Source organism: Xiphophorus hellerii, chromosome 19 (genome assembly GCF_003331165.1).
Source record: "Xiphophorus hellerii strain 12219 chromosome 19, Xiphophorus_hellerii-4.1, whole genome shotgun sequence".
NCBI lineage: Eukaryota > Metazoa > Chordata > Actinopteri > Cyprinodontiformes > Poeciliidae > Xiphophorus > Xiphophorus hellerii.
Genome location: NC_045690.1, coordinates 16,667,159 through 16,691,916, shown reverse-complemented (window position 1 = coordinate 16,691,916; position 24,758 = coordinate 16,667,159). Strand labels below are relative to the sequence as shown.

The following is a 24,758-nucleotide window of genomic DNA, read 5'->3' as shown; positions in this document are numbered from 1 at the left end:
GGACAAAAGAAAAAAAAATAAACAGTGTGCCTGTAACGAGCGGCTGAAACTGAATCTGCGGATCAATAGCAGTGCGCAACGTGGGCAAAGAGCCCCTGACATGTTTCATCAATAGTTCCTCCAGCTGCGTCAATAATTGGTTAAATAAAACATCTTATGGTGTAAAAAAAAAAATTATAATCCTAAAACTCTCACTGGCTTTGCTTTCGGTTTCTGTTTTATCTGGAACAATTTAAACATTGCATGAGCATTTGTTGCAGCTCTGATCATAAGGTTATTGATATAAGGTACCTTTTCTAGCTCCAAGAGGTGAAACCGTAATACTTGTATGGCTTGTATCATCTGGAACAGAAAGCAAAACAGGCACAATTAGAACGGGAAATGGTCTGAATTATATATATTTTCTTGTCATAAGGGCATTGTGTAAAAAAATAAACGCATGTTCTGCAGTGGAAAAGGGAAAACAAGTTGCTTCTCAAACGTGATCACTTACTGGTCAGATGGGTTCGGTATAGGAATATAATGCGGATCTGGTATCTGCGCGCAACTTCAAATAATGCGCACATTTTTTTCTTTTCTTTTTTTGAACCCAGAAATACACACTTACCAAATTATCCAACTCTGGATTTGATGAAAATAAAGGCTTTTCTGCTCGGACCTAAAATAAAGCAAAGATCAAAAATACATATATTTTAATTTCTGATTCTGACCCAGAAATCCTTTTTCAGAAATCAAACTTGTGAGCAGCTAAAAACGTCGAGAAAGTTTTTCACAGCAAATAATAAGTATGGGTATACCAGAAACATGGTGTGTCAGAACCCGGCCAGTGTTTTATTTTTAGTTTATTGTAATTTTTTTTTTTCAAGCTGAAGAATGGACCTGTTTGGCAAAGACTGCGATGTCCTCGTTGAAGGAGTCTGAGGAGCAGACGTCGCCTCCCGCAACGCCGGGCTCCCTCGGAGTACACGTCGCCAACTCGCACTTCTCGAAAACCAGTGCGAGCAGTGGGAATAAAGGGTGACTGCAGAGAGGAGGGGGAGAAAATACAAGCAGCCTGAGTGTATACGAGCAGCACTGCAGCGGCTGCACGGAACCCCGCTGCAAAAAATGTCCCAGCGAACCTGCATGATTCTACAATCCTCACATTACAAGACGCAGCTAAAGAAGAAGAAAAAAGCAGCTCACGCAACATACGCGAAAACCTCTCTTGGTTTTTTTTGTTTGTTTGTTTGTTTTTATTATAATTATTATTTTAATTATTTAATTTCTACCATCGTTAAATTTACTCCTCATTAACCAAGCGGTCGTGTGTTCGGGACGAGTCAACTTACCCGTGGCGTCAGCTGTAATATCATTTTATGCATTTAGAAATGAAAGTAACTGTGCTTAATTGGGATTTTTTTCTTCTTCTTCTGAGTTCAATATAATAATCGACTGATTGACAGTAACATTTCTTGCAGCGTGAAGCCACAAAACTCCAAACTCACAGAGTGATAGATGTCTTTGGAATTAAAACATATATATATATATACATATACATATGTATATATATATATCCACATTACTGATATGATTCTTCAATTAACCTCGCTATAAACTGAGTCTTGTAATTTTCTTCCGAGGAGGCCTGCGGCGATGATTCACACAAATAATAACATAGTCCATAAAAATAAGCATGTTTTTAAATGTAAATTATACTTTCAGAAAAAAGAATATTACTGTTTTAAAAATTGATCTCGAGATATTAAAAAAATGACTTGGTGCCCAAGTTTTTCATTTGCAGCAAAGTAAAAGTGGGTGTAAACTGTTCCTGCACATTGAATAACCGTGAGAATAAAAGAGATTAGGTCCGTGGATTATAACACTGGCTGTGTAAGTATCTGTGATCAGTGGCTGTAATCATATTTTTCTCTTTAATTGTTTGAAAATAATCTTAGAAAAGTAGCCTCGGGAGGACACACGGCGCGTTTTAACGCAGTCGGGGTGTGTGTGTGTGAGAGTGTGTGTGTGTGTGACAGCAAAACTGTTTTATTTTAATTTTTTTAAAATGCCAGCTAAACTAAAGCGTTAAAAATGCAGATTATCATTTTGCATTTGATATATGATTGTTGGCAGTAATAATAAAGCAACAATGTAATCAGCTTAAAATAGTTTTTATGTATTCCTTGTGCCACATTTGAGAGCTTCCATATTAATTTACAAGCTCAGGGCTGATACTCTTGCTTGCTTCAGGCTTTTACAATGAGTGTAAAATTACACACCAACAAAACTCCCCTAAAACCGACAACGTAGCTCCAAATTAAGCTCCAACCTGCACAAAGCTTCACTAAAACCAAGCGATGGGAAATAAACTCTAAAATTCACCCAGAGCTGTTAACTTTTTTTAAAAAAAAGGAGAGAGAGGGAAGTATTTAGTTGCATGTCTAAATCATGCAAAGCTTACCCGTAAATTTGATCTTTGTCCCTCTTTAAAACGTCGTTGACAGCGGAGCCCATGCTGGTGGGCATAACGTTAGGGTGGGGAGCGTGGGCTCCGTAGTGCTGGCTGGCGTGGAGCGGCGGTCCGTGGTTCAGGTGGTGGACCTGGGGAAGCGGCCGGGGCGCATGCGGGTCCCCGTACATGGACGCCGGGACTCCGTCCATCCCACCATAATGGGCCAGCTCATCGTACTGGGAATGAAATTGAAGTAAAAAATTAAAAGCGAGCGCATATTTATATTCTATTATGTAGTTGTTGTTTTTTTTTTGTTTGTTTTTTTTAAATGAAAGAAAGAAAACTTATACGAAAAGCATTTCTTTAAATAAAGCATGTTTGTCTCATTCTGGTTTTAAACAATCGCAATGAAGAGACTTAAAGCACGCTGCAACCAGCGCAAAGCTGTCGAATATTAAGGAGCCGCAACTCAATTTTATCATTACCAGAAACATTTTAAAGTTAGGTTGCTCCCTCTGCGCAAAAACAGCGAAACAGTTCGGAGTCTCCCGTGAAACTGCTTCGTGGAGCCTCGTCGGGAAAAGTGGAGGCTGTCACTTCGCGTGGAGAGTGAAAGCGCAGCAGAAAATGTCAAATAGAGCCGCTTTGATAAGAAAACTTTGTGAAATTGCCAGCGCCCCCGACTTAGAAAAGGGGGTTGCGATCTGAGCAGGTAAAGCGGAGTGAGATTTAAAACCTACCCTTTGCGCCATCAGGCTGCGCTCCAATAAACTCCCGAATCTGTCCGTATATGTTTAATATCCCAGATCGGAAAGTGATTTAGTGGCAAGATTCCCCTCTTTCAACCAACTTTTTGTGCGAATTCTCCTATTCGCCAGTGTGGTTCAGTTCAAACCGTCGCATCGGGAAGTTTTTGCAGCAATTTTTTTTTCTTGTTTTCCTTCTTTCCTCGAAAAAAAGAAAAAGAAAAGAAAAAAATGCGCCAAAGTGAAGGTTACAATCGGCCCATCAACAACCTGCATGTAACTAAACTGTCGTGTCTCATGGCTTTTTGCCACTCCAGCTGTCAATCAAAGCCAGAGGTTGTCAAGGTAATGAATGAATGACGGTTGGTGATGATGTTCAAGAGCAGGACGAATCTTTTTTAGTCCGTTTTCATCCCGCAAGTCCGCGTCTCCTTTAATGCCTCCAGATCGCTATCTTGTTTTATTATCACCGCAAAAAAAAGAAGAAGAAGAAGAGAAAAAAAAGGTGTAGAAATTAAGAGAGCGCGATTCGGATCTCTCCTTTTCTTTTCCCCCGTAGGTATTTCGTCTATCTTGGCGAGACTGAGATGAGTGAGTGTCAGCGAGTGTTGGCAGGTTGGCTGCTGGCTTGCTTATAGAAACAGAGTCAGTTCGCAGCGCTGAGCGGTGGGCGAATGAAATGACGGATCCCGGAAGTAGCGGTGGCCATAGCCAGTCCTGCAGCAGCTCCGCACAAGAGAGAGGAGAGGAGAGACCAAATCCTGTGATATGCAGAGTGTCTATGCGAGGCGCGGGGACGGCTTCAACTCCACACTGGGGGTAGAAAAAGCTCGAAACTCCCACCCCAATCCCTGTGTTTCACCGAGGAGCGACCTGAAGAGAAAGCAGGAGAGGACTCAGTGTGAGGGCGGATATAAGCTCCTCCGAGTTCTACAAAAACACAACACTGACTGCAACTTATCGGCATGAATATTCATTTGGAATAAGGCAACACAAAATCATAATTGAAAAGGCGAAATTACGCACAATGTATCCAAATACACGCGCTGGGATTGAAGCCTTATCAGTGATAGAAAACAAACAATTGTTAATAATCTGCGGGGAGAATTAGCTATTTATTATATTAATACCGTGTTTAGTGCATGGCGCTCATTTGTTTCATGTATTCGGGTTTACAAACTGATGTGCGGACTTAATATCTCCGTAATTCCTTCTAATCTCCTCCTAATTATTGCTATGCAGTGGCGCCACCAAGGGGGGGCAATGGGGGCAATGGCCACCCCTATAGATCAGTCTCATTGTGATTATCATCATGTTTCTTATATGGATATGAAATATTTTGTGTGTTTTTTTCTCTGTACTGAGCCACTTTTAGATATCCAACAACAATACAGTAAAAATCTACAATGGATTTCAGTTTTTGAGGTGCCAATCCTGGATTTTCAGTGCCTCCATTTTGTCACCGCTTCAATTTTATTTATTTTTTCTTCATGGTCCCCCTGTTGATAACATATGATAGAATACTGACTTTATTACATGGCACTCACTTCTTATGTGGTTTTTGTCATCATGAGTATTTATATAATATATTTTTATTTGGCTGCTAATTGTTGCTGTGCATAGATATCACAGAGGGAGGAGACCTAATGTTTCTTGATTTTTTGTTTTGTTTGTCTTTTTTTCAGTTTATATGACTATGGACTGAAGAGAAGACGGAACAAAGTTTGAACAGTGTACAACATTTATTTATTTATTGTCTTTTACATTTCTTTATGATTTTATTCACTTCGAAATAAAAGCTACACACCCTCTCCACATTTTTCCACCGGATCACAGCTAATATTGGGTTGTCTTTCCTCAGCGACATCTTCTGCGCTGAAGAGTGTTGTTGTTAGCAGGACTTGGGACTTTTTAAATGATTATTTATGGCAAACTCTCCTTGCAGGACATTTCCGGTTTTGAAGTGTCACCCAAGGTTATGAATCAGCCCCCACAATCCCCAAACCCTACTCCACCACCACATTTAGCCCTTTAAGAACCTTCTGAAGGCGACCAGGTCTTTTGCTATTTTGGGGGAAATTAAACACCCCTCTCGGTCCACAATGAACTTATCCAAGATGTAAAAAAAAAAAAAAAAAAGAGAGAGAGAGAGAAAATCTTTTGGGGGGACGAGGGGACGGGGAGGGGGGGGGGACTAATTTTGCATGTTCCTTCCGCCCAATCCCCACTCATGATAGGAGCTTACCTCAGAGTAGTCAATTATCAAAGCTCCCCCAAGATCATCAATCATGTGAGAAAATTGAAGTTTAGAGGAGGAGCAACGCTCCGGCCATCGATTCCAATGAAACCCCCCTTCTTCTTTTTTTCTCTTTCTTTCTTTTTTTACTTTTAGCCACAAAACAGAAGCAGGCCATCTATCCCTTTTAATATTTAGCTCCATCAGTGCTAACATGCCTTCGTGGCCGTATTGATAGGTCCAACGCATAAAGTCTCCATTTGGAGCTCGGTGACATTTTTTGATGGTGAAAATTAATTATTCACAGGTTAGGATTAAGCGCTCAGGGAGATGGGCTGTGGCTACTGTTGGAGGGTCAACAACTCTCCCAGCAAACAAAAATACCCAGCCAGTGCTGCATATGGAGGGCCGATTATACAGACAGCGGAGTTGAGCAACAAAGGAAAATGATTTAATAAATGAAACCGTGACAACAGTTATGTTTGTTGGCATAAAGTGAGGAGGGGTGGGGGAGGAAGATGGGATGTGCAGGACTGCAGGCTTTGACAAACGGCTGTATGTGTGGACATTTCGACGCGCAATACCCCGGGAAGGAGCTGCAGAGTTGCGCGCAGAGAGAGCCAGGGCGCTCACCGTCTCCAGGTCTCTGTGTGCGCTCTGTAAACACAGCCGGTCCGGCGCGCCGTGCCGCTTGAAGACTCTGATTCTCATAACCTAAATACTGCCGGTCTCATTGATTTCTGTGCTAACGATTGCATCTCTTATTTTTATTTTATTTTTTTCAACCACTATCCCTTTGGATGACCCATGGTAAGTAGCAAACGCTTCACCCTCACACACTTTTATTACGACCACGCGTTCTCTTCTCGTTCTAGGCACAGCAAAATTGGAAAGTTTTGTTTTTCTTTCTTTTTCTCCTTCTACTCCTTACCCAGAACTGAATTGTTTAAAATCCAACCCAGAATTAGTGACCTCTTTGGTGGACTCATTAAAGAGAAAATCTCGGCTGATGTTTAAAGTTTGCAGGCTTCTAGATCTGACGTGCGATTTAATGTGGAAAAGTGTGATTTGCCCCGAAGAAACACAGAAAGAGCGTGTGTTATTATGAACTGCTCCAAAGGGACACTGTAAAACTTAAACGTTTTTGATGACTTTAGTAGTTCTAAAAAATGAACTACATCTTAAAATTGTTTTAGAATTAAACGTAATTGGATTGTAAATAGATTAAATATGCTTAACCCTGTCTTTTTCTATTTATAAAATAGAACACACATTGCTGTTTAATCTCTTAATTTTTTGCGAAGCATCTTAGGATACAATGCGTAATTACATTCAATTAAACTCTCAGTTTGCAAGCGGAACAATTCTGCATCTCTCTCTTTTTTAAACTAATAATAATAATAATAATAATAATAATAATAATAATAATAATAATAATAATAATTTGTGAGAAAATAAAAACAAAAAAATTCATACCAACTCTTGCGCGCAAGAAACAAATCAGAAGATGGCATTACCAGGCGGTAAAATTTCATCTGGTGGTGTCAAATTGAGGTCAGTTTAGGGTTAAAGCGCTCGGTGTCCATGTGGGGACATGGCCAGCTGCGTTTGGATTCATTAAAGAGGAGGAGGTGGGGTGGGGAAGGATCCATTTCAAGGAAAACACTGCTGGGACAGTCACCGGGGCTAAAGATCCCCCTGCATGTCACATCCTAAAGGTACAGCAGGACCAACGCTCCACGGCGCTGAACTTCTACTCATTTCTGATTACTCTTCTGCAGGATTCCCCCTCCCGTACACACACACACACACACACACACACACACACCCACACACACACACACATACACAAGCCGATTGCTAACTATGGAGAGAAACGCATTGTTGATTTTAATACCCCTCCGAAAACGATCACTGATATCAAACGAGCTCCAAATCCTCTTAGTGACCTTAAACACTCCTGGAGAAACAATCGGCGCTCAGCTCGGAGGAACAAATAAATTCGCCCTAATCTTGTTTGTAACTTTGTTCTTCCTTTGGCCCTCTGCGGTGTTTGAGATTATGCAAATGAGCGAGGCTAATGTAAAGGGAGGCTGAGATAAGGCGGGATCGCAGGAGGACTGCAGGAGAGACGCGGACAGTAAAGACCTCAAACGGTTTGATCCATTTTATTGGTACTGGGATTAAATAAATAAATAAATTAATTAATTAATTAATTAATTAATAAATTCAGAGGTTGATTCATAAATTAGCTCAAATGCGTATTTTCGCGCCAAGTAAAACTAATGTAAACGTAACGATTTAGCCAGACCAGTAATTAAAACACACGTAAGAGCTTTCTTAATTACAAAATCTCCTATATTTGTTTATAACCAAATAATAGTTTTTATTTTTTCTTCTTTTTTATGAAGCATTACCTCAGTCCTCTGCATGTGAACTCCTTCTGACCCCCGCACTGAAATGTGACTATAAGCTCTCAAAAAAAAAAAAAAAAAAAAAAAGGCACCGAGCAGCTCAAATACTTGTAAAAGTTTCGCGACTAACTGTAAATTCTTCAGCTCCAAAGCCTCATTTTCCCCTCCACCGATTCTCAGACTCTGGTGTCAGAGGGTCTGCGAAAGGAGGAGGAGGAGGAGAAAGAGAGGGGAGGCCAACACGAAATGTAACTGTGGCTTTTCTTCCCCCTCTTCCCCCCCATCTCTCTCTCTCCCTCTCTCTCTCTCCGAGAGGAGAGAACAGCGAAATGTGCGGCGTTCTAGCGACACCTGGCGGCCGCAGCTAATGCAAAAGAGACTGGCGGAGGGTTCCGTGGTGGAAAAAATACGAGGAGGCCCAGGAAAAAAAGAAAAAGAAAAAAAAAAAAGAAAAACTCTAATTACAGATTTTACACGACTGGTTGTTTTGTTCAAAGATACGTGCTTAATTGTTTAAATAACATAACCAGGCACCGACTCATTTATCGCGAAAGAATAACAATGGCTAATTAAAATTCGACTACAGGACAAAAATTCAGATCTACAAAACTTCCTCAAAAATGCGATAGATATTTTTGTTAGTTTCTCATCTTATTATTATTATTATTATTTTTTTATTTCTGCAAGGGTTCATCATTTTCCCGTCTTTTACTAGTTGTTAAATATATACATTGAAATATATGTACTCAGTTTTAATGATTTAAGTTCATTTCAGGCTTTATTTTAGGCTCTACTTATGGTCGAGTCCTAAGTAGAAGTCATTTTAAAAACATAATGGAACCTACCAAAAACATCTGTCGTCCACATCAAATTATCCCATAACTGATTTTATTATTTGAAGGAGTTTTACATGAAACTGAATAAAAATGCTAAATTTAATCAATTTCAGTGCTTTACTATGCCTCAAAGCCTCAGACAAGAATTTGGGATTATTATTATTATTATTAATAATAATAATAATAATTATTATTATTATTACGGTATAATAATAATAATAATAATAATAATAATAATAATAATAATAATAATAATAATAATAATAATAATAATGCAATCAAGTATTAAATGTGAGATATGAATTTTTACATTCTTCGTATTGGAAAAGAACAGGCCTCTTGTGTTTTTGCTCCACGTCTCAGTATTTTCTTTCCGCTCTGCAGCCAGCCTTGCAGAGCCTCGGAGCTCGGCTGTGACACAGTTCACGCAGGTCACCGCCGAGATTAGAGCCCGTCGTTAACGCCTGCTCCGATACACCAAATGCTGATTTAATGAGCTTGCATTGGCTGTTTGTCCCAGAATACCTGGTGAGCATGTGTTAGGAACGCCACCAGCCATAATCCTTGTGTTTCCTTTTGACACACGGCTTTAGGGGGGAAGATAGCCTGCAGACAAGACTCCGATTTCTTCCTCTTCTTCTTCGTTTTTTCATTTTGAGTGTTATATGCGTTAAGACTGAAGAAATTAATTCCTATATAGATATGTATTTACAGGTGGCCCGTTTGCAGCCATATCACCAGCTGTAATTGAGAGAAGTTTAAGTGGAGGCCGGGAAACCGAGGAGTTAATAGCGCTGACCCTCTTGCTGTGCCACTGTCGCTCATCATTTATCAGGCTTAAGGGGCTTAAACACGCAGCGCAGACCCACCTTTTATTACATATCAAACTCTCTCTCTCTCTTTTTCGCTCTGTCTCTCTCTCTCTCTCTCCCTTATCTACATTATAAGAAATGCACGCATCGTTGGCTGTTATGCGGATTTGGAAACAGAAACATGTCCAATAAAGTCGCCCTCCTCCGCTGATCAGAGGAAATATGTCTTTAGGCGCTGCGCGCTTTAAGCCCCTCATTAAATTCCCTCTCTATACCTCTGCCTCCTCTTTGAGAGGAATTTAGGAAACGCTCTGTTGTCTGGCCACTAAGTTTAGAGATCTTTAAAAGTCTTCATGCTCTCATAGCCATTAAATAGGTGATTGAAATGTTCTGTTTTAGAAATACAAACGGCGTTAAAACTCCACTTTCAGAACAAAAACAAAACAAAAAAAATGTGCAAAAAGTCATAAAAAAAATATAATAATAGTTATTAGTAGCAGTAGCAGTAATTTTAAAACGTTTGAAATTACTATTTTTATTGAGCGAATTTTTTTCTTAATCTCTCTCTTTTTTTTTTTTTTTTTTTTTTGTTTGTTTTTGTTTTTGTATTCCTGTGAAACTGCAGGTCCTTCCACGCTTGCATTGTCGGCTGGTTTCCTCCAAGGAGATCGCCGGGAAGTCAGCCTGAACGCAGCTGCATTCACGTGGAGCGACGCGTTTTGATATTCAGGTCACACCGGGGAGCAAACACTGCTCTCCTGTTCAATAAACAACATTGATAAGGCTCCACATCCGGCCATTTACAAATACTGACGTTAACACTACCAGCAACCGCAGTTAATATTTTTGAATGCTCAGATATGTCATTTTCAGATATATTAGTTTATTTAAAGTAAAATTTCAAAATGCTTCTAGCTTTGGAGGTGTCCTTCATGTTGTGTCCACATTAAAGTCACAGAAAGTTGACTTTTGAGTTGTTCCTCTGTTTATTTCTACACACTGGCTCATTAGTAACATGCCAATGTCTCCCCTCTCTCTCTCACACACACACACACGCACACACACCCAGGGACTCACTCACCCAACCACAAACACACAGACATGCACACACGCACACACACGCCTACATGTAATCAAATGACCCAGCCTAAGAGACAAAACCTATTAATTTGGATTATGTGCACCATGTCCTCCCTTCCACATTCATCTGTGTAACTTTCCCTGTGTGACCTCATGTTTGCTCTGCTTCACAGCATGACACAGAAAAACCACTGAGGAATTCTCTGCTAACACACTCGACTTGCTAAGCAAAACCTCTTACTCACGATACCTGCAGAATACAACGCATGTAAACAAATGCATATAAGTTTTGTTTGTTTTTGTACCCCTGTTTTTTTTTTCCTGCTTATGTTATCCATGTTTCATCTGATATCCAGATAGCTCTCCCTCTTCCTCCCTCTCCCCCCAAGCGCCTTCATTCACTCCCTGCTTTCTGGTTCTGCAGGAGTTCACACGTCCGAGCGAGGCTACCCAGGTAATTACCTGGCATTGTCAAATAAAGCGACCACTGATTCAAATTAGGAGTGAAATATCAAAGAGCAGCGTTGCCTCTGCAGCCAGCACTTATCCACACAGGAGACACGAGAGGAGATCTGAGAGCTCTGGGGACCTGCAGGGAGGCGGCAACAAAAACACTCTGCCTTCTCCTTCCTAGATAAATATCACCAATGAAAGCAACAGAACCCAACATGCCCAGGTTCACCAGGAACAGTGTTATTTGTTTGTGTTACGTATCCCACTTATCCATTATTAGCTTTTAAAGTGAAGAGGGATTTCGTGATATTCCTCAACATTCCTCATGTGTGTCCCTCAAAGGTCAAAGGCTGATATATGTGGATATGATCACACTCCAGCAGGGGGGTCAGGACACGTTCTCGCTCTTCCATTACAGCATTTCTTCCGTGTTTCTGCATCAGATACAAAGAGAGAACTAAAGAGAAGTCAACCACCGGGATTAGAAGTGAGTAGCGCATTAAGGTTTGGCAGCAGAAATGAGCTGCACAACCACACACTCATTCATAACGTGCAATGTTTGTCTTTGATTTTCCTCCCACTTAAATCTACAATCAGCTTCCCAAACCAGCCTGAATCCTCCTGTTTTTTTTTTTTTTTCTTTCTGCTGCATCGTATGGCATAATCTAATACCGTGTGTAATTTCTTCATCTTGATTTCGGTGCTCACCGACAACAGGACCTTTGACACTTTGACACAGCAAGTGGAGGGTGATCTCGATGAACAATGCCACTGCACTTGGAAGGGGGGAAAACAAAGGAAAAGATTATTTCTGATCCCCCTTCATGTTCAAACTAGACAAGGTGCGTCCAGGGATTTCACCTCAGCACAAAATAAGGGGGACGTGTAATTTGACTTGCCACATCTCAATGGAACCTGAACGGGTTACATTCTGCAACAACAAATAAAATGCTTTCCATGCTTTAGTACGTGTTTTTCGTGGTTGGAGGCGAAACGGGTTTGCAGACGATATTTGAGTGTTTAATGCTGTAAACACACAGTTTTCCCTCCCTCTGGCATATGGATGGCTCCCAGGGACACTTTACATGTAAATATTCATAGAGAGATGGGATGGGCTATTAATTATTAAGCACAGTAAAAAAAAAAGTGTAATACTTCAATATTACACACATATGAATCCTAATTTTTTATTTGTTGCATATGTTCAGCTGAGAGGAGTCATATTTTGAAAAAAGGATTTTTATGGTAAAGATTTTAAAAATATGAGGAAGAACTCACTGCTGACTTCTAAGAAATAAAGAGTATTAAATATGAAAGAGAGCATGAGCAATATTTATGAATATATATAAGTAACATATGATCTATACATTAAAAAAAAGTTAGTGTTTTTCTTCAAGTTAACTCATAATCTGGACCCGTGTCTTCCTTGAGTCTTCCAGGAGGAAGTTTGAGCTCTCACAGTTTAACTTTTCAAGTGAAATACACGAGCACATTCCTCCAGATTCATTTTTTCCCCCTATTTTTGCCTTGCGGCCCTCGGCTTTTGACAGATTGTCACACTGTGATGGAGTTAGAGCTGTGAAGGGGAGAGAAGTCCTCACCTGAGTTTCACACTGCAGATATCTGACAACCAAGTAAGTAGGGACAGGATATAATTATGCTCAAGAACTGAGGGGTGTGGGGGAAGAACTTTTGAACCTGAATGTTGATTATTTTTTTTCTTTAGTTTTTAATTGCCTGCTGAGCAGCAGTAACCTTTTCATTTCATATATATATATATATATATACACACAAGTCAGGAAATGGTTCAACAGTTCCTAGGACCAATTTTATTAAGAGTTACAAAAACTGGCACACAAGTAACACGCTGCCAGGCAGACAACAAAACGTCTTGGAGATACTGTATGCCCTAAGCCCACCAGGAAGTCAGCCATTTTGGATGACAGTTGTGTTTTAATGAACTCCTCCTCAAAAGTTTTGACTTGTTGTCATTTCATTAGATTCACTGTTGTTAACTTGCACTTCAGAAAACAATTCGTGTATAAGTTCAATTGTAAGCAAGATGCTTAAATAATATCTCACTTACACGTGTAGGCAAATCATTATTACAATGACAACAAAGTATTGAATACTGAGCACTGATCATCGTAATGGCTGAGAAAATATAGTTTTACAAGCTGCACAGCAAAGACCCGTTGATTTAGATGCATGAGGCAATATTCAGTTTATCTCAGTATGATGGCTCTCTTTCTGTTGCAGATATGACCTGAATTGCTTTTCACTAATGAGCACCAGAACGAAACAACCTCGATACAATCGGTTCAGATCCTATTGTGCAAGTGACAGAAATTAACTAGAGATTCCCATTACTTGTGGTGATGCGAGTAATAATCTAAAAGGACACTGATGTTCTCTAAGATCCCTGCCATTCAGTGCTTGCCCCCCCACTCACCCAATCAACTCCCCCTAAAAATAATATAAAAAAAAACAACTCCTCTGACTTATCTGAGTGGAATTGAATTAACAATTTCCCTTGCTGATTTGCTCTTTTAAAGCCCCTCATTACACAAAAAACATTGTATAAATGATCAAATCCCTTAGTAGAATATTGGAGGAATGCTCCGAGATGATCCCATCATCACCAAGAAGTAATATTATAATCAATTAGCATGAATGAACTAATTGTCCAATCTCTCACTTGCTAATTAACTCTGGAAATAAAGTGGGACAAACTAATGCAGCATTTTTATCTTTTATTTTTTTTCCAAGAGGTTGCACAAATTGAGTTTGTGCTCTGGTGAACGCGTGGCTGATGTTCCTTCTGCAGGGTTCGGTTTCTTAATATGTATGAGCCACATCAAAGAGGAAGTGACAGAAGTGGGGCCTGTATGAAAGCGGGGCACGTTTAAGATCCCAGTGATGCAAATGCATTGGTTCTTGTTGAACGCTGGTGTTTGCATAACATCAGTTGACACAGTCTGTGAGAGCTTTTCTGTGCCACTTGTGTACAGAGTACAAAACACACTGTCCTCTGGGAGGTTTTATTTTAAAAGGCACACTCAAAGCTGAATGCAGATGAGGGCAAAAAATTGTCCATATTTTCGACTCGCAGCAGGCTAAATGTGACTCAAATGCTACCGTTGTATGGTAAGCAGGCTCAGAGTTTATTGCATAGTGATCATCACATGGATTGCCATGTTATTTGTGTTTTTCATGCTGAAGTTTTGTATTTTGCCCAGACATAAGGCTGTCACCTCTGCTGGTGCTGCGTTCATTATTACAGAGCGCAGGTTCACAGCGACCACAAGCAACAATCAAATCTGGTGGAGACGGTCCAGGGAAGCTTAAACAACTGTACCCCCATGTTGCTCAGGAGCTGTTCATCACAACTGCATGAAAAAATAAACCTATGACATAATAACTTTTCTGTATTCTAACTGAACTTTGTTTAAAAAGTTGGTCAATAAACGTCTCTGCATTTTAGAATATTGTCAAAAGTTAATCTATTTAACTGATTAAATTACAAAAAATTAAAAATTCGCATTTGTGACATTTTAGCCCATGTCCTCAAAACATCTCTATGTGGTGGTTCTTGAACACCAGTTGCAATCCTGGTTTTGTGAATCTTCCTGAAACTAGTGAATGGACTTTATTTATCCAGTCAAGGTGGCATTTATAATTGTGCACTTTTTTATATCCTATGTTTTTTCTTCCACTCAGCTTTCCATTATACTAGGACAAACCACTCCAGGAACAGAAAGCATTTTGTGGTAACCTCTTTGTCAAAGACTGTCTGCTGAAGAACTGTCAAGCCAACAGTTTTCATCATGATTGTGTAGGTCCTAACATAACACTCCTATATTAAAAATCCCTTTTTATTGACCTTATGTAGTACTTTCGTTTTTGTAAGCTGTAATACTATAAACTAACAGAAATCAACACTTTAAATGTATCATTTTTTGAACTGAATTACTGTTCAAAAAGTGAACAGTAATTCACTTTTGAGATAATAAAATTCTTATTTACTAAGATGTGTCTTCATTTTGAGCCATGTTTGGTGGTATTATTAATTTTTTTTTATCTTTAATGAACCATAAGTTCACTGTCAAATAAAAAAAAATATATCCCACTCTTACATGACTGTTTTTTGTTTGTTTACCGAAAGTAAAATTGGCCCAAAAATGTCAAATAACATTTCAGTTTTCATTTTCTCATCCTTTGTTCTGTACAGTTGTCAAATTTGAAATTTAATACTGTTTTTACCTGACTCCTTCTGCAGAAAAGATATCCCACATTCTCCTTTAATATTCACTAGTGGTTAATTATTAAAGGTATGTATTTGAATTATAAATATACTAGTTATACAGAAGTAGGCAAAGCAGGCATATAGCCTGAGGCTAAATTCTTCCATTACCCATTATTTTCCAGGCTGCCGTCTCCATATGCCTGCCTCCTATTCCGATGTCATCTCCAAAAAACACCAAGGCATTCCTTTGTACTTACCTACCCCTCCCTACTTTGGCCACCCCCAAAAAAATCCCCCCCACCACCACACATAAGTGTGCTGCTTCCTTGAAGTAGGATGTCACACTTGTCTTAAATATAATGAATCACTATCTTCAAGGGATCCCTGGATCCCAAACACTCCCCACCGAAAAAACCTGCCGAATCCTCCCCCATTTCGAGACTTCCTGCATGTCACAAATCATCCGTTGTGGAGGGCTCTCCTCTAAATCATTAACATTGTCAGAAATGACTGGGCCAGGAGTGGGAAGGGCCCAAAGATGCAACAGAGGCATACGTGTGAGCGAGAGATGGGAATATGGAATGGTAAACAAAGACGCAGCCTTACACCCTGTCTTCTCCTTTCCCTGCCATCCCCCCTTTTGCCTTTTCTCTTCTTCCTCTCTCTTCCATGGGATTTCTGAACAAAAAAAAGAAGTACAGTATGAGGAAAAAGTAAAGAAACTGTCAAAGAAGTAGAACTCATGAGAAATCTTGTTCTTGACTTTCTACACTGTTATCTAAGTTTTCCCAGGAGTTATTCCTTAAAGCTCTTCCTTGTAAATATTGTAAAGAAAATGCAATGAAACATATGAGTTAGAATCTCCAGATAATTTTAAGGACAGTTATACGGAAACAAGGATGTTACTACAGGTAAAACCATCCTGAGGTAAACCTTCTAAATACAAATAAAGTTCACTTCCAAATGTATATAAAATCTAAGAAATCGGTCCCAAAGTCCCAAATTGAATCTGATAGAGCATGAAGCGAGCTAAACGTTAAACGTCAAAACCTTAGAGCTCTTCACCAAAGAAAAGTTGTCAAAAAAGTTGTCTCTTGGTACTAAAGGTACATTTGCTCATAATTGCACCACGATTAAGGGTCGGATCATGGTGAAATTATGTTCTTTCCACTTTTAGATTAAGATAAAAATGGTACTGTCTGGAATATTTGGAAATGTTGTTATACCTTTTAAACCAATACAAATGAAATTTAATTGGGAATGTTTTGTAAAAGTAAAGTTGCTTAATTTGCTTCACAAAACGCTTCTTGTGCAATATCTTAAAAATCAGAAACATTGTTACAATCCTCCAGCAAAGAACTAAACTACATCATATTAAGTGGCACTCATAGAGTTAGGGATGCTTTCCAAATATTGACAGAATTTATTGATTTTTCTTTGTTGTTGTTGCTCCTCATTATTCTTTTCTGTAGTTTTTACCTCTGTCATTCCACTTCATTGTTGTTTTTAGTGAGCAACACACAACAAAAAAATTATGAATCATGTCTTCCTGGGTACATGATCTTTTTTATGAAACAATATTCCCATTTAGAGTTGGAAAAAACATGTTGACTAACATACAGCTTTAAGGCTTGGACAATATGAAATGTTTCTTAAATATCCAAACTTTTATAGGGAACTTTTAAAAGTATATAATAAGCTTAGTAATGCACTCTCCTGTGGACAAATCACTGTGCATAATTTGTTTCTCTTGTCCTATTTCTGTCAGGATCTGTGTTTTTCTGTGTTTATTTAGAGTTTTCTGTGTCCTTAAGTCTCTTCGTTGTCCTGTCCTCCCCTTGATTGTTCCCAGGTGTGTCTCGTCTCTGTGATTACCCTCCCATGTATTTAACTCCACCTGTGTTCCTTGTTCCTCGTCGGGTCCTCGTCAATTTTTCGTCTATGTTTCGTCAGTGTTTCCTTGTGCCTGCTGCTTGTTCCTGGACTTATTTTCTATTAAACATCCATTATTCATCTCATCTGGGTCAATAGCGTCTGCCTCACCACCAACCCGCACCACACCTCATGACAATTTCCTTATAATTTCCTTTCACACAGTCAAACCTTCTTCTTGTTCTTGTTCTCAGGTGGATTGTGTGGCACTTTGTTTAATACTTGTAACATTTATTGAAATTTCATTGGGAATTTTTACCGGGGCTTTGAAGAGTTATCCTGCACGGCATGGTCTGCAGTAAAACTGGCCTGGGAAATCCTAGGTTTGGGAGCCGATAGCTGGGAGAAATAGAAGTGAGTGATTTTCTTTTAATGTTACTTAAACTGTGGCATTATTCTGAAATACAGCATCGGAGCCTGAGCCATATAAACAGCATATCCTAAAACACAAGCTGTCTTCCATTTCATTCTATAACACTAATCTAATGTACACTCTGTCCTATGCTGCCATCCATCAAGAAGATTGCTAATTTTTCTTCAATTTCCGTAGCTCTCTCAAGAATCTAAAGGATGATTGATAACAGTTGAAGGAAAAGCACAGTGGTACTGTTTTTAACCTTGCTCAAGTCATTAATCCGCTTTATACCCATGAAGGTAGTAAAGGAGACAATGAATTAGTCATTAAAACACAGGTCAGTTTATTAGGATTCCTGATTGAACTGTAAAATGACTTCTCTCTAGATGCCGGGGCAGGAGATGGAATCTGCAAATCCAGGGAGGGAAGAAAAGGAGCTGAGGGAAGCAAGAAGAGGAGTTACTGCATGAGTGCATTTCTTCATGAGGAGAATGACAGCGGGGTAGGCTAGCTGCCATCACTGACCTGATAAAACGAGCTCGTTAACAAAGAGAGTTTATCTTTCCATATTTGCAGAAGAATTTTTTTTGTTTTGTTTTTGGCAAAGATTAATTAGTAAGGATCAATGATGTCTAATCAACTGGCTGAAATGTCTTCCTGCCTCATTTATAATGTGAAATATTCAATGTGAATGGAATAGTATAATGAATACAACATGTAAAATCACAAAATAACTACTATTCAGCAGAAACAAGTGAAGAACTAAACCAAGTTCAAAAAGAGCCTTTCAGAATCAAACGGAGTCACACTGACCGATTCTTGTTGGATGATCTCAATAAAGGTGAAAATAAATAAATAAAAATATCAGTAAAACAAAACAAAAAAATCTGTGCAAAGGGTTTGCTTTGAGTTTGCACTGTTATCTTAGAGCGCAGTTCCAGCTGAAAGGGCCAATAATGACTAAAGGGAAAGTAAGACTAAAGGAAATGAGAGTAAGAGTGAAACCTTTTGGTTTTAACTAGTGCTTCATCTGAAACATTTATGTATTTATAAGTGGTTCTTTCAACACAGCTATTCAATACAGTTTCCTTTTAGGCAACAAATATCACTGTCTCTTTCCCACATATATGATAATGTCATTTTTTTTTTCTTGTTTGACTTATTGAAACTGCTGCAGTTCTTTGTATGTTGGTTCTGATCAGCCATCCCTTCATTGTTTCCTTATTACAAAGAGATATTAGTGGTAATAATAATCATTGACAATAATCATTATCATTATTATCTTAATAATGTCAAGAAAGTACTCAGTCAAAAGAAGTAAGATCATTATTATGAGGAAGAGTTTTAATATGATCATATTATTATTAATAATAATCACAAAAGCAAAAGAAAGCTTTTTTTAGAATTATGATTTTTAATAATTATAATTCTTTAGTGGTTAGAATTAAAATAATTCTTTGTCATATTTATTGTGTAATAAATCAATTAATACCATTACCAGAATATTACTTAAAATTAATAATATTAAACCAAGTAGTTACTGATTTATAGCTATGTTTTTTCTGCTTTCCATGGAGCTGCTGCAACTTTGAGAGCTGTCACTTTTAATCGCTTCCTTCCACATAGTTATAAGAAGCCATAATGTGACAATTGAAGTATGCACTCTCAGGCATGTAAACATCTTACTCCATTAAACGGTGATTTCTATGCCTGTGTAAACCCTGTTTCCATGGCAGCAAACATAAAATTGTTTATTTATGTAAACAAGCGTGTTTGTGAATGGGACACGAAGATCAAAATAAACAGGCCTATCCCTAATGAGCAGAGCAGGGTCGTGCCGTTGTGAAATATTCTGTTATCATCATCCATCTCCTGCAGCATGTTGGGTGGGGTTTTAAATTTCATAAACAATGTTTGCTTTGCACCCCACTTTAACCGTAAGCCCCGTTCGATTGTTTTGAAACCAATCACTGCTTCTGAAGGCATTTGGGACCTGATTGCATGCTAACCAGCACGGCCATTTATTACAGAAAAGGAGCTGGAAACACAATGGAGATCTCCACCTAATGTTTTGTCGGTGACAAAACAACTGAACTACGTTAGTTTAAGGAATGCTTGTAATAACGCCACAAGGTTTTTCAGGCACATGGGCTCACAGTCCTGACTTTCACAGTGCTGATTTCTTGTTTACAGTCATGTCCACAGATTGTCATCCCAGTCCGTCTTACTCCCAAACTAAATGGAACTTTCATTTCCTGGTTTGTAAATGAGCTTCTCCTCCAGCTTTTGTTTGATATTTATTTATTCAGTTTATGTGACAGGAGCAATACACATTAATCAACATCTCAGCTTTCACATCACTGTAAAACGTGTCAGGCCCTCTCCTTCCCTCCCACTCCCTCCTCCTCTCAGTCATGCTCCTCTCTCTTTCGCTCTCAGAGTTGTAGCCTCAGAGTTACTCCAATCAGCAAGTCTGCGCTGTGACTCTAACGAGCAAAATTGCTTATGAGGGAAATCTGTTTCCAACGTTGGACTGTGTGATGAATGTGCACTGACAACATGTCTTTCCTCCAGGAACCTTGCAAGGCTGTGGGAGACGCGTGATGCTACGTCCATGATGATGGCCTGCTCCTCCTCCGAAAGGCTGACATGCCAGAGTAAGAAGGATAAACAAAAGATGATGCAGCAGATTTGCTTAAAGAATCACGTAAACTCAAAAGTTCAGGATCATCCACCAGAGAAGTCCAAATCCATGGTAGTCAAATCCAAAGTATAAGGTGCTTTACAGAAGTATTCACACCCCTTAAACTGTTTCACACGTCATTACTTTTCAACCACTTTTCAATATATTTTGTCCGAATTTGATGTGATAGAAACTAGGTCTGCTGGATCTTTCTTCCTGTTGAGGGGAGTTTTCGTGCCCTCTCTCTCTCAATATGCATGCTCAGGATGAGCGATTGCTGCAAAGTCATTCTTCATTTTTTGTAGCTCTTTTAGCGACACTCCTTCTCATAGTGCCGCGATGTGAAGGGGTGAATACTGCAAGTTATTGGCTTGATGCAAATCTTTAAAAAAAAACAAAAAACAAATTGAATGTTAAACTGAACTTGATGAATTGTTTGATAAGTAGAATCAATTAGAATGTATGCATATTTGAATTGAATTCATAATGTTTTTGTAAAGTCCAGAATCAGATGGATTCAAAAAACCAATAAAATTGCAAACATTCATGGAACATATGTTCATCAGTCCTGGATATGCAGAATGTATGAGGTATGAGGTATAAATCACACCTTTTAGCGCAACAAGCAAAATTATTAGGATTACTACAAAGTACACAAACATGACAAAGTTTAATATCTGATGCACATTAAAGCAGTACATGGATCAAAATTTGGAATGTGATAAAAGGATGCAATCTCAAACAGGTATACAAATAAAAATCTAGAATCTACAATATATATCTCCTGATTTGCTTACCCCAACAGAAAAAATGTCTAGCCTTCTTTGCCTTTTCACAACTTGACCTATACTATCACTCCATAGTGTACAAGTCAAGAGGTTAAAAGCTATTATATTCTGAAAGTTTACATAAATATGCATTTACCTGTTTTTAACAGGTCTTACTAACCAAATCTTTAATCTTGTTAATTTATTAGTTGGTGTTGAGATGTACGTATGAAAATACAGCTCTGGAAAAACAATGAAGAGTCCACTGCATTGAACCCCATTGAAATCCTCATGGTTATTCCACCAAATGTTGATTTCTGAACTCTCCAGGAGTAGTATTGTTGTTTCTAAATAAACATGAACTTGTTTTCTTTGCCTTATTTAAGGTCTGGAAGAACTGCATCGTTTTTGTTAGTTTGACCATTTCTTACTTTTTACAAATAAATACCAAATTTTTGCTTGGAATTCTGGAGACATGTTGTCAGTAGTACATAGAATAAAAGAACAATGTTCATTTTACTCAAACGTGTACCTATAAAAAGTAAAATCAGAGAAACTGATTTAAGTGGTCTCTTACTGTTTTCCAGAGCTGTATATTACCATGTCATGTTTCTGACAAGTTTTGAAACTAAAGTTTTGAACATGTATGATCATAGCATTACCAAACACATCTTGCCGCTAAGAGAGATGGATGAATATTTCAGAGCACATATCATCTGCAGCAGGAATCTATAAGTGCATATTGGTTATATAGCATGGAACAAATGTAGATTAACAAGGAACGATTCATCTCCACTTCATACCTCCGGGGAATTTCTTATCTACCGTAACCATTCTGTAAATTATATTACACAGACACTGAAACACTTATCGTTGGTTTGTAGGAGTCTAATGTAACATGCGCCATTATCAAAGAATTTCTCCCTAACGACCTAACTAACCCGAACACTCTCGCCTTCATTTCGAGCACACAGATGAGATGAGATCCCACTGAGCCAATGAGCTTCGACAAAACTGACTTGATTGCCAGGGATTTAGCGTCAATGATCCTAGAATAACAAGGAGCATATTGTACCATCAGCACAGCCGGGTCTGTTCCAGGTTAACAGGCGCTCAGATGCCTGGGCTCAATGATGAAGGTAATGATCTCATGCTACGGCAATACAGCTGAATAGGTGGCCATATGGGACGAGAGGAACAGAGATAGAATAAAACAAAGTGCCTGGAATGATGGGAAATGTTCTGAATTTTAGGAATATATAAACGCGTTGCTTGTTAAAAAAAAACAAACATTTGGAGGAATACAGTCCTAAATCATCATCTTTCAGCTTTAATATTTCTTCAGGGTGACAAATGCACTGTTGTAAGTGCAACGCTAAATAAATCACATTGTGACGTCTAGATCATAAATGATTAATGTGAAATATGCATTATTATCAGTCAGAGAGCATCTGCTGAAGGTGTAAACCTAAAAAAGTCTGATTGAGTCAAATCAAATTAAAGGTCAGCCTCAGTTTATTTTTCACTTCTTTAAATTAATTTAGTCCAGCAATGTTTAAATCCAACATTTCTCTCAGGAAAGTCCTGTGAGTTAATAAGTAAGGATTTGTGAATCAACTTATAAATGATGTAACGTCTGTACTACTTTAGAGTGGTTTCAATTCAAATAATTTCAGTTCAAAGATTTATGGATACAAAAGGGAAATTTAATATTGTTGTAACTCACATTATTCAAGGCTCTTCATACAGTTGTAGAAAGTTCTGATGGCGGTGGGCAGAAAGAATATCCTGTAGCAGTCTGTGTTACAACATATCTGAAAAAAGCTTCTGACTAGAGACACTGTTGCATGCCAGTCTTATGAAGGTTGAAGAATAAGTTAATAGAAAACCTGAATTGAACTTTTAATTTGTTATTGATATTTAATGATTATGGTATATTAAAACTGTAACTGAATGAAATTCATTCAAGGAGTACATGTTAAGAAATTCAATTGTATCTACAACTGCAAAGGAAAGAATGAGATTTCTATTTGAGATGCTGGAAATTGGAAGTATAAAGCAGCATCGAGTCCTTTTAAAACTTCCTGTTAATACATACAAGAAAAAAAAATTGTGCATCTGAACATTTTTCGTCTCCAGTACAGTTTGCGTAGCTCCATCTATGTGGATTTACCATTTCACAGAAGCAGGGCAACAGTCTCTGTGCTTCACATATCTGTCTGCCTGTCCGCTGCCACCACCCATGATCTTAGTCGTTGTCGCTAACCGCCTTGGGAGATCAGATAATGTTCCTTGGCGAGCAGAAGACAGGTTGATAGCTGTCAGCGATGGAAGCAAAATGGATGACAGGATTTCGTTGGGGCACCTCTAAGGCGCATTAGGGACCTCAGGACCCCTTTCCCCAAACAGGAGATGAAGAATCATTTTGTCACAAAGGCATGGGGTCGCCCATCACTGTCTAATGCATGCCTTGATTAATCGTAGGGATGGATCAACATTATGTCCTATTCAGGGAGATGCTTAATTGCCTCTGCCATCCAACTCATCCATTGCTCTAATGATTGCATGTCTGCTTCTCTGGACACATGCTCAGTCTGGTGGACCGTAGCTTAGCAGGACAGAAGCCCCTTAAACATCATTGCCAGTTGAGAGCTTACAGTGTTCAGGCGCCTCCACCTCCACCTCCACCTCCCCCCACACTGAGAGTATATGGATAAATGAAAGCGGCTTCATCACCCGTAAGCCCTATGTTTATATTCACAGCAGAACGTCTGCGAGTGTTAATGTATGTAGATTTCATTTCTGATGAGTGATTATTTGACTGCTCATTTTGCCTGAGATTTATAGCACCCTCTCTATCTTCTGACTGCAGTGCCACTCTTATCTTTAATAAAAGAGATGAGGACATTAATCAGGTTTTGTTGGCGGCCCTTACTAAGACATTAAATGTATTGTATGGCGTACATAAACACGCTTCACGTCCTCCTCCCCTCACCCCCTTCCCTACAGCCGAGAGAGAATGAAGGAAGAAGGGTGAGAGACAGAAAGAGGCAAGCAAAGAGGAAAAAAAAAACCCTCATTATATTTATCATAATTCCACATCTGCTGTTTTTGAAGCAATGTACCATGGGCCCATAAAGTGTATTACAACTGGGCATAAATTCAACTGATTTGTGGTTGGAGTAGCTAATTCCTTGAGTACAATTTAGAAAAACAAGCACTGAGCCCTGAAATTGCATTTCCATAAAGGCTTTAAATTACTGAGTACAGAATCAAGAACTTGCCTGATGTGCTGAGCATGGTGGCCATGTTATGGGGGAAAGCAGTGTTCCTCTGACAGAGACAATAAAACCTGGAATGAATGAGCTGTACATTTAAACAAAATAAAAGAAGGGGAGATTAACTTGGAACACGATCCTCACCACCCTGTATCTCATTTGCTCCATCCAAATGTGAGAATACACTTGCTTCTCATGTGAGAAACAAACAAAAGTGGGAGGTTTCTTTAAACTTTGTAACCTCACTGCAAACTGTCTATTTCTTGCTAATGCGTCCTGGTTAGTATAAAGTACAGCATATTGTTAAGACAAAGTCTTTTAAATAAAATTTTAATTAGTACTAAAGACAATTCCAATACTGCAGTGCAACAGTGCTCACATTCATGAAGCTCTTTAACGTTTTCTTGCATTACATAAACAAATGTCAATGAATTTTAATCTTCAATCTGTTTTGAGCTTATGTATATGATATTAAGACAAACACAA

The 24,758-nt window shown here is 38.7% G+C and overlaps 1 protein-coding gene and 1 long non-coding RNA gene across 10 annotated transcripts in view; one reads left to right on the top strand and one right to left on the bottom strand.

Annotated features, from left to right (window-relative positions):
• Positions 1-4,046, bottom strand: part of meis2a (Meis homeobox 2a) — a 93,125-nt gene extending 89,079 nt beyond the window's left edge. For 3 of the 8 annotated variants that reach the window (XM_032546696.1, XM_032546697.1, XM_032546703.1), the window contains exons 1-5: positions 3,175-4,045; positions 2,444-2,670; positions 880-1,021; positions 608-658; positions 292-342 (exon numbers count right to left, since the gene is read on the bottom strand). In XM_032546696.1, the coding sequence (XP_032402587.1) occupies positions 292-342; positions 608-658; positions 880-1,021; positions 2,444-2,670; positions 3,175-3,186 (483 nt within the window). In that variant the 5' untranslated portion in view covers positions 3,187-4,045. Of the gene's footprint in view, positions 1-291; positions 343-607; positions 659-879; positions 1,022-2,443; positions 2,671-2,919; positions 3,037-3,174 lie in introns of those variants that run through there. The other 5 variants (XM_032546700.1, XM_032546699.1, XM_032546701.1 and 2 more) reach the window with 5 other exon arrangements.
• Positions 4,047-5,437: 1,391 nt separating this feature from the next.
• Positions 5,438-11,976, top strand: LOC116708727 (uncharacterized). 2 transcript variants are annotated; one of them, XR_004336756.1, is made up of 3 exons: positions 5,438-6,226; positions 10,104-11,498; positions 11,729-11,976. It is a non-coding gene; the product is annotated as an uncharacterized LOC116708727 (long non-coding RNA). The 2 variants fall into 2 exon arrangements; XR_004336755.1 differs by having other exon boundaries at positions 5,441-6,226; positions 10,104-11,234; positions 11,354-11,976.
• The last annotated feature ends 12,782 nt before the right edge of the window (positions 11,977-24,758 follow it).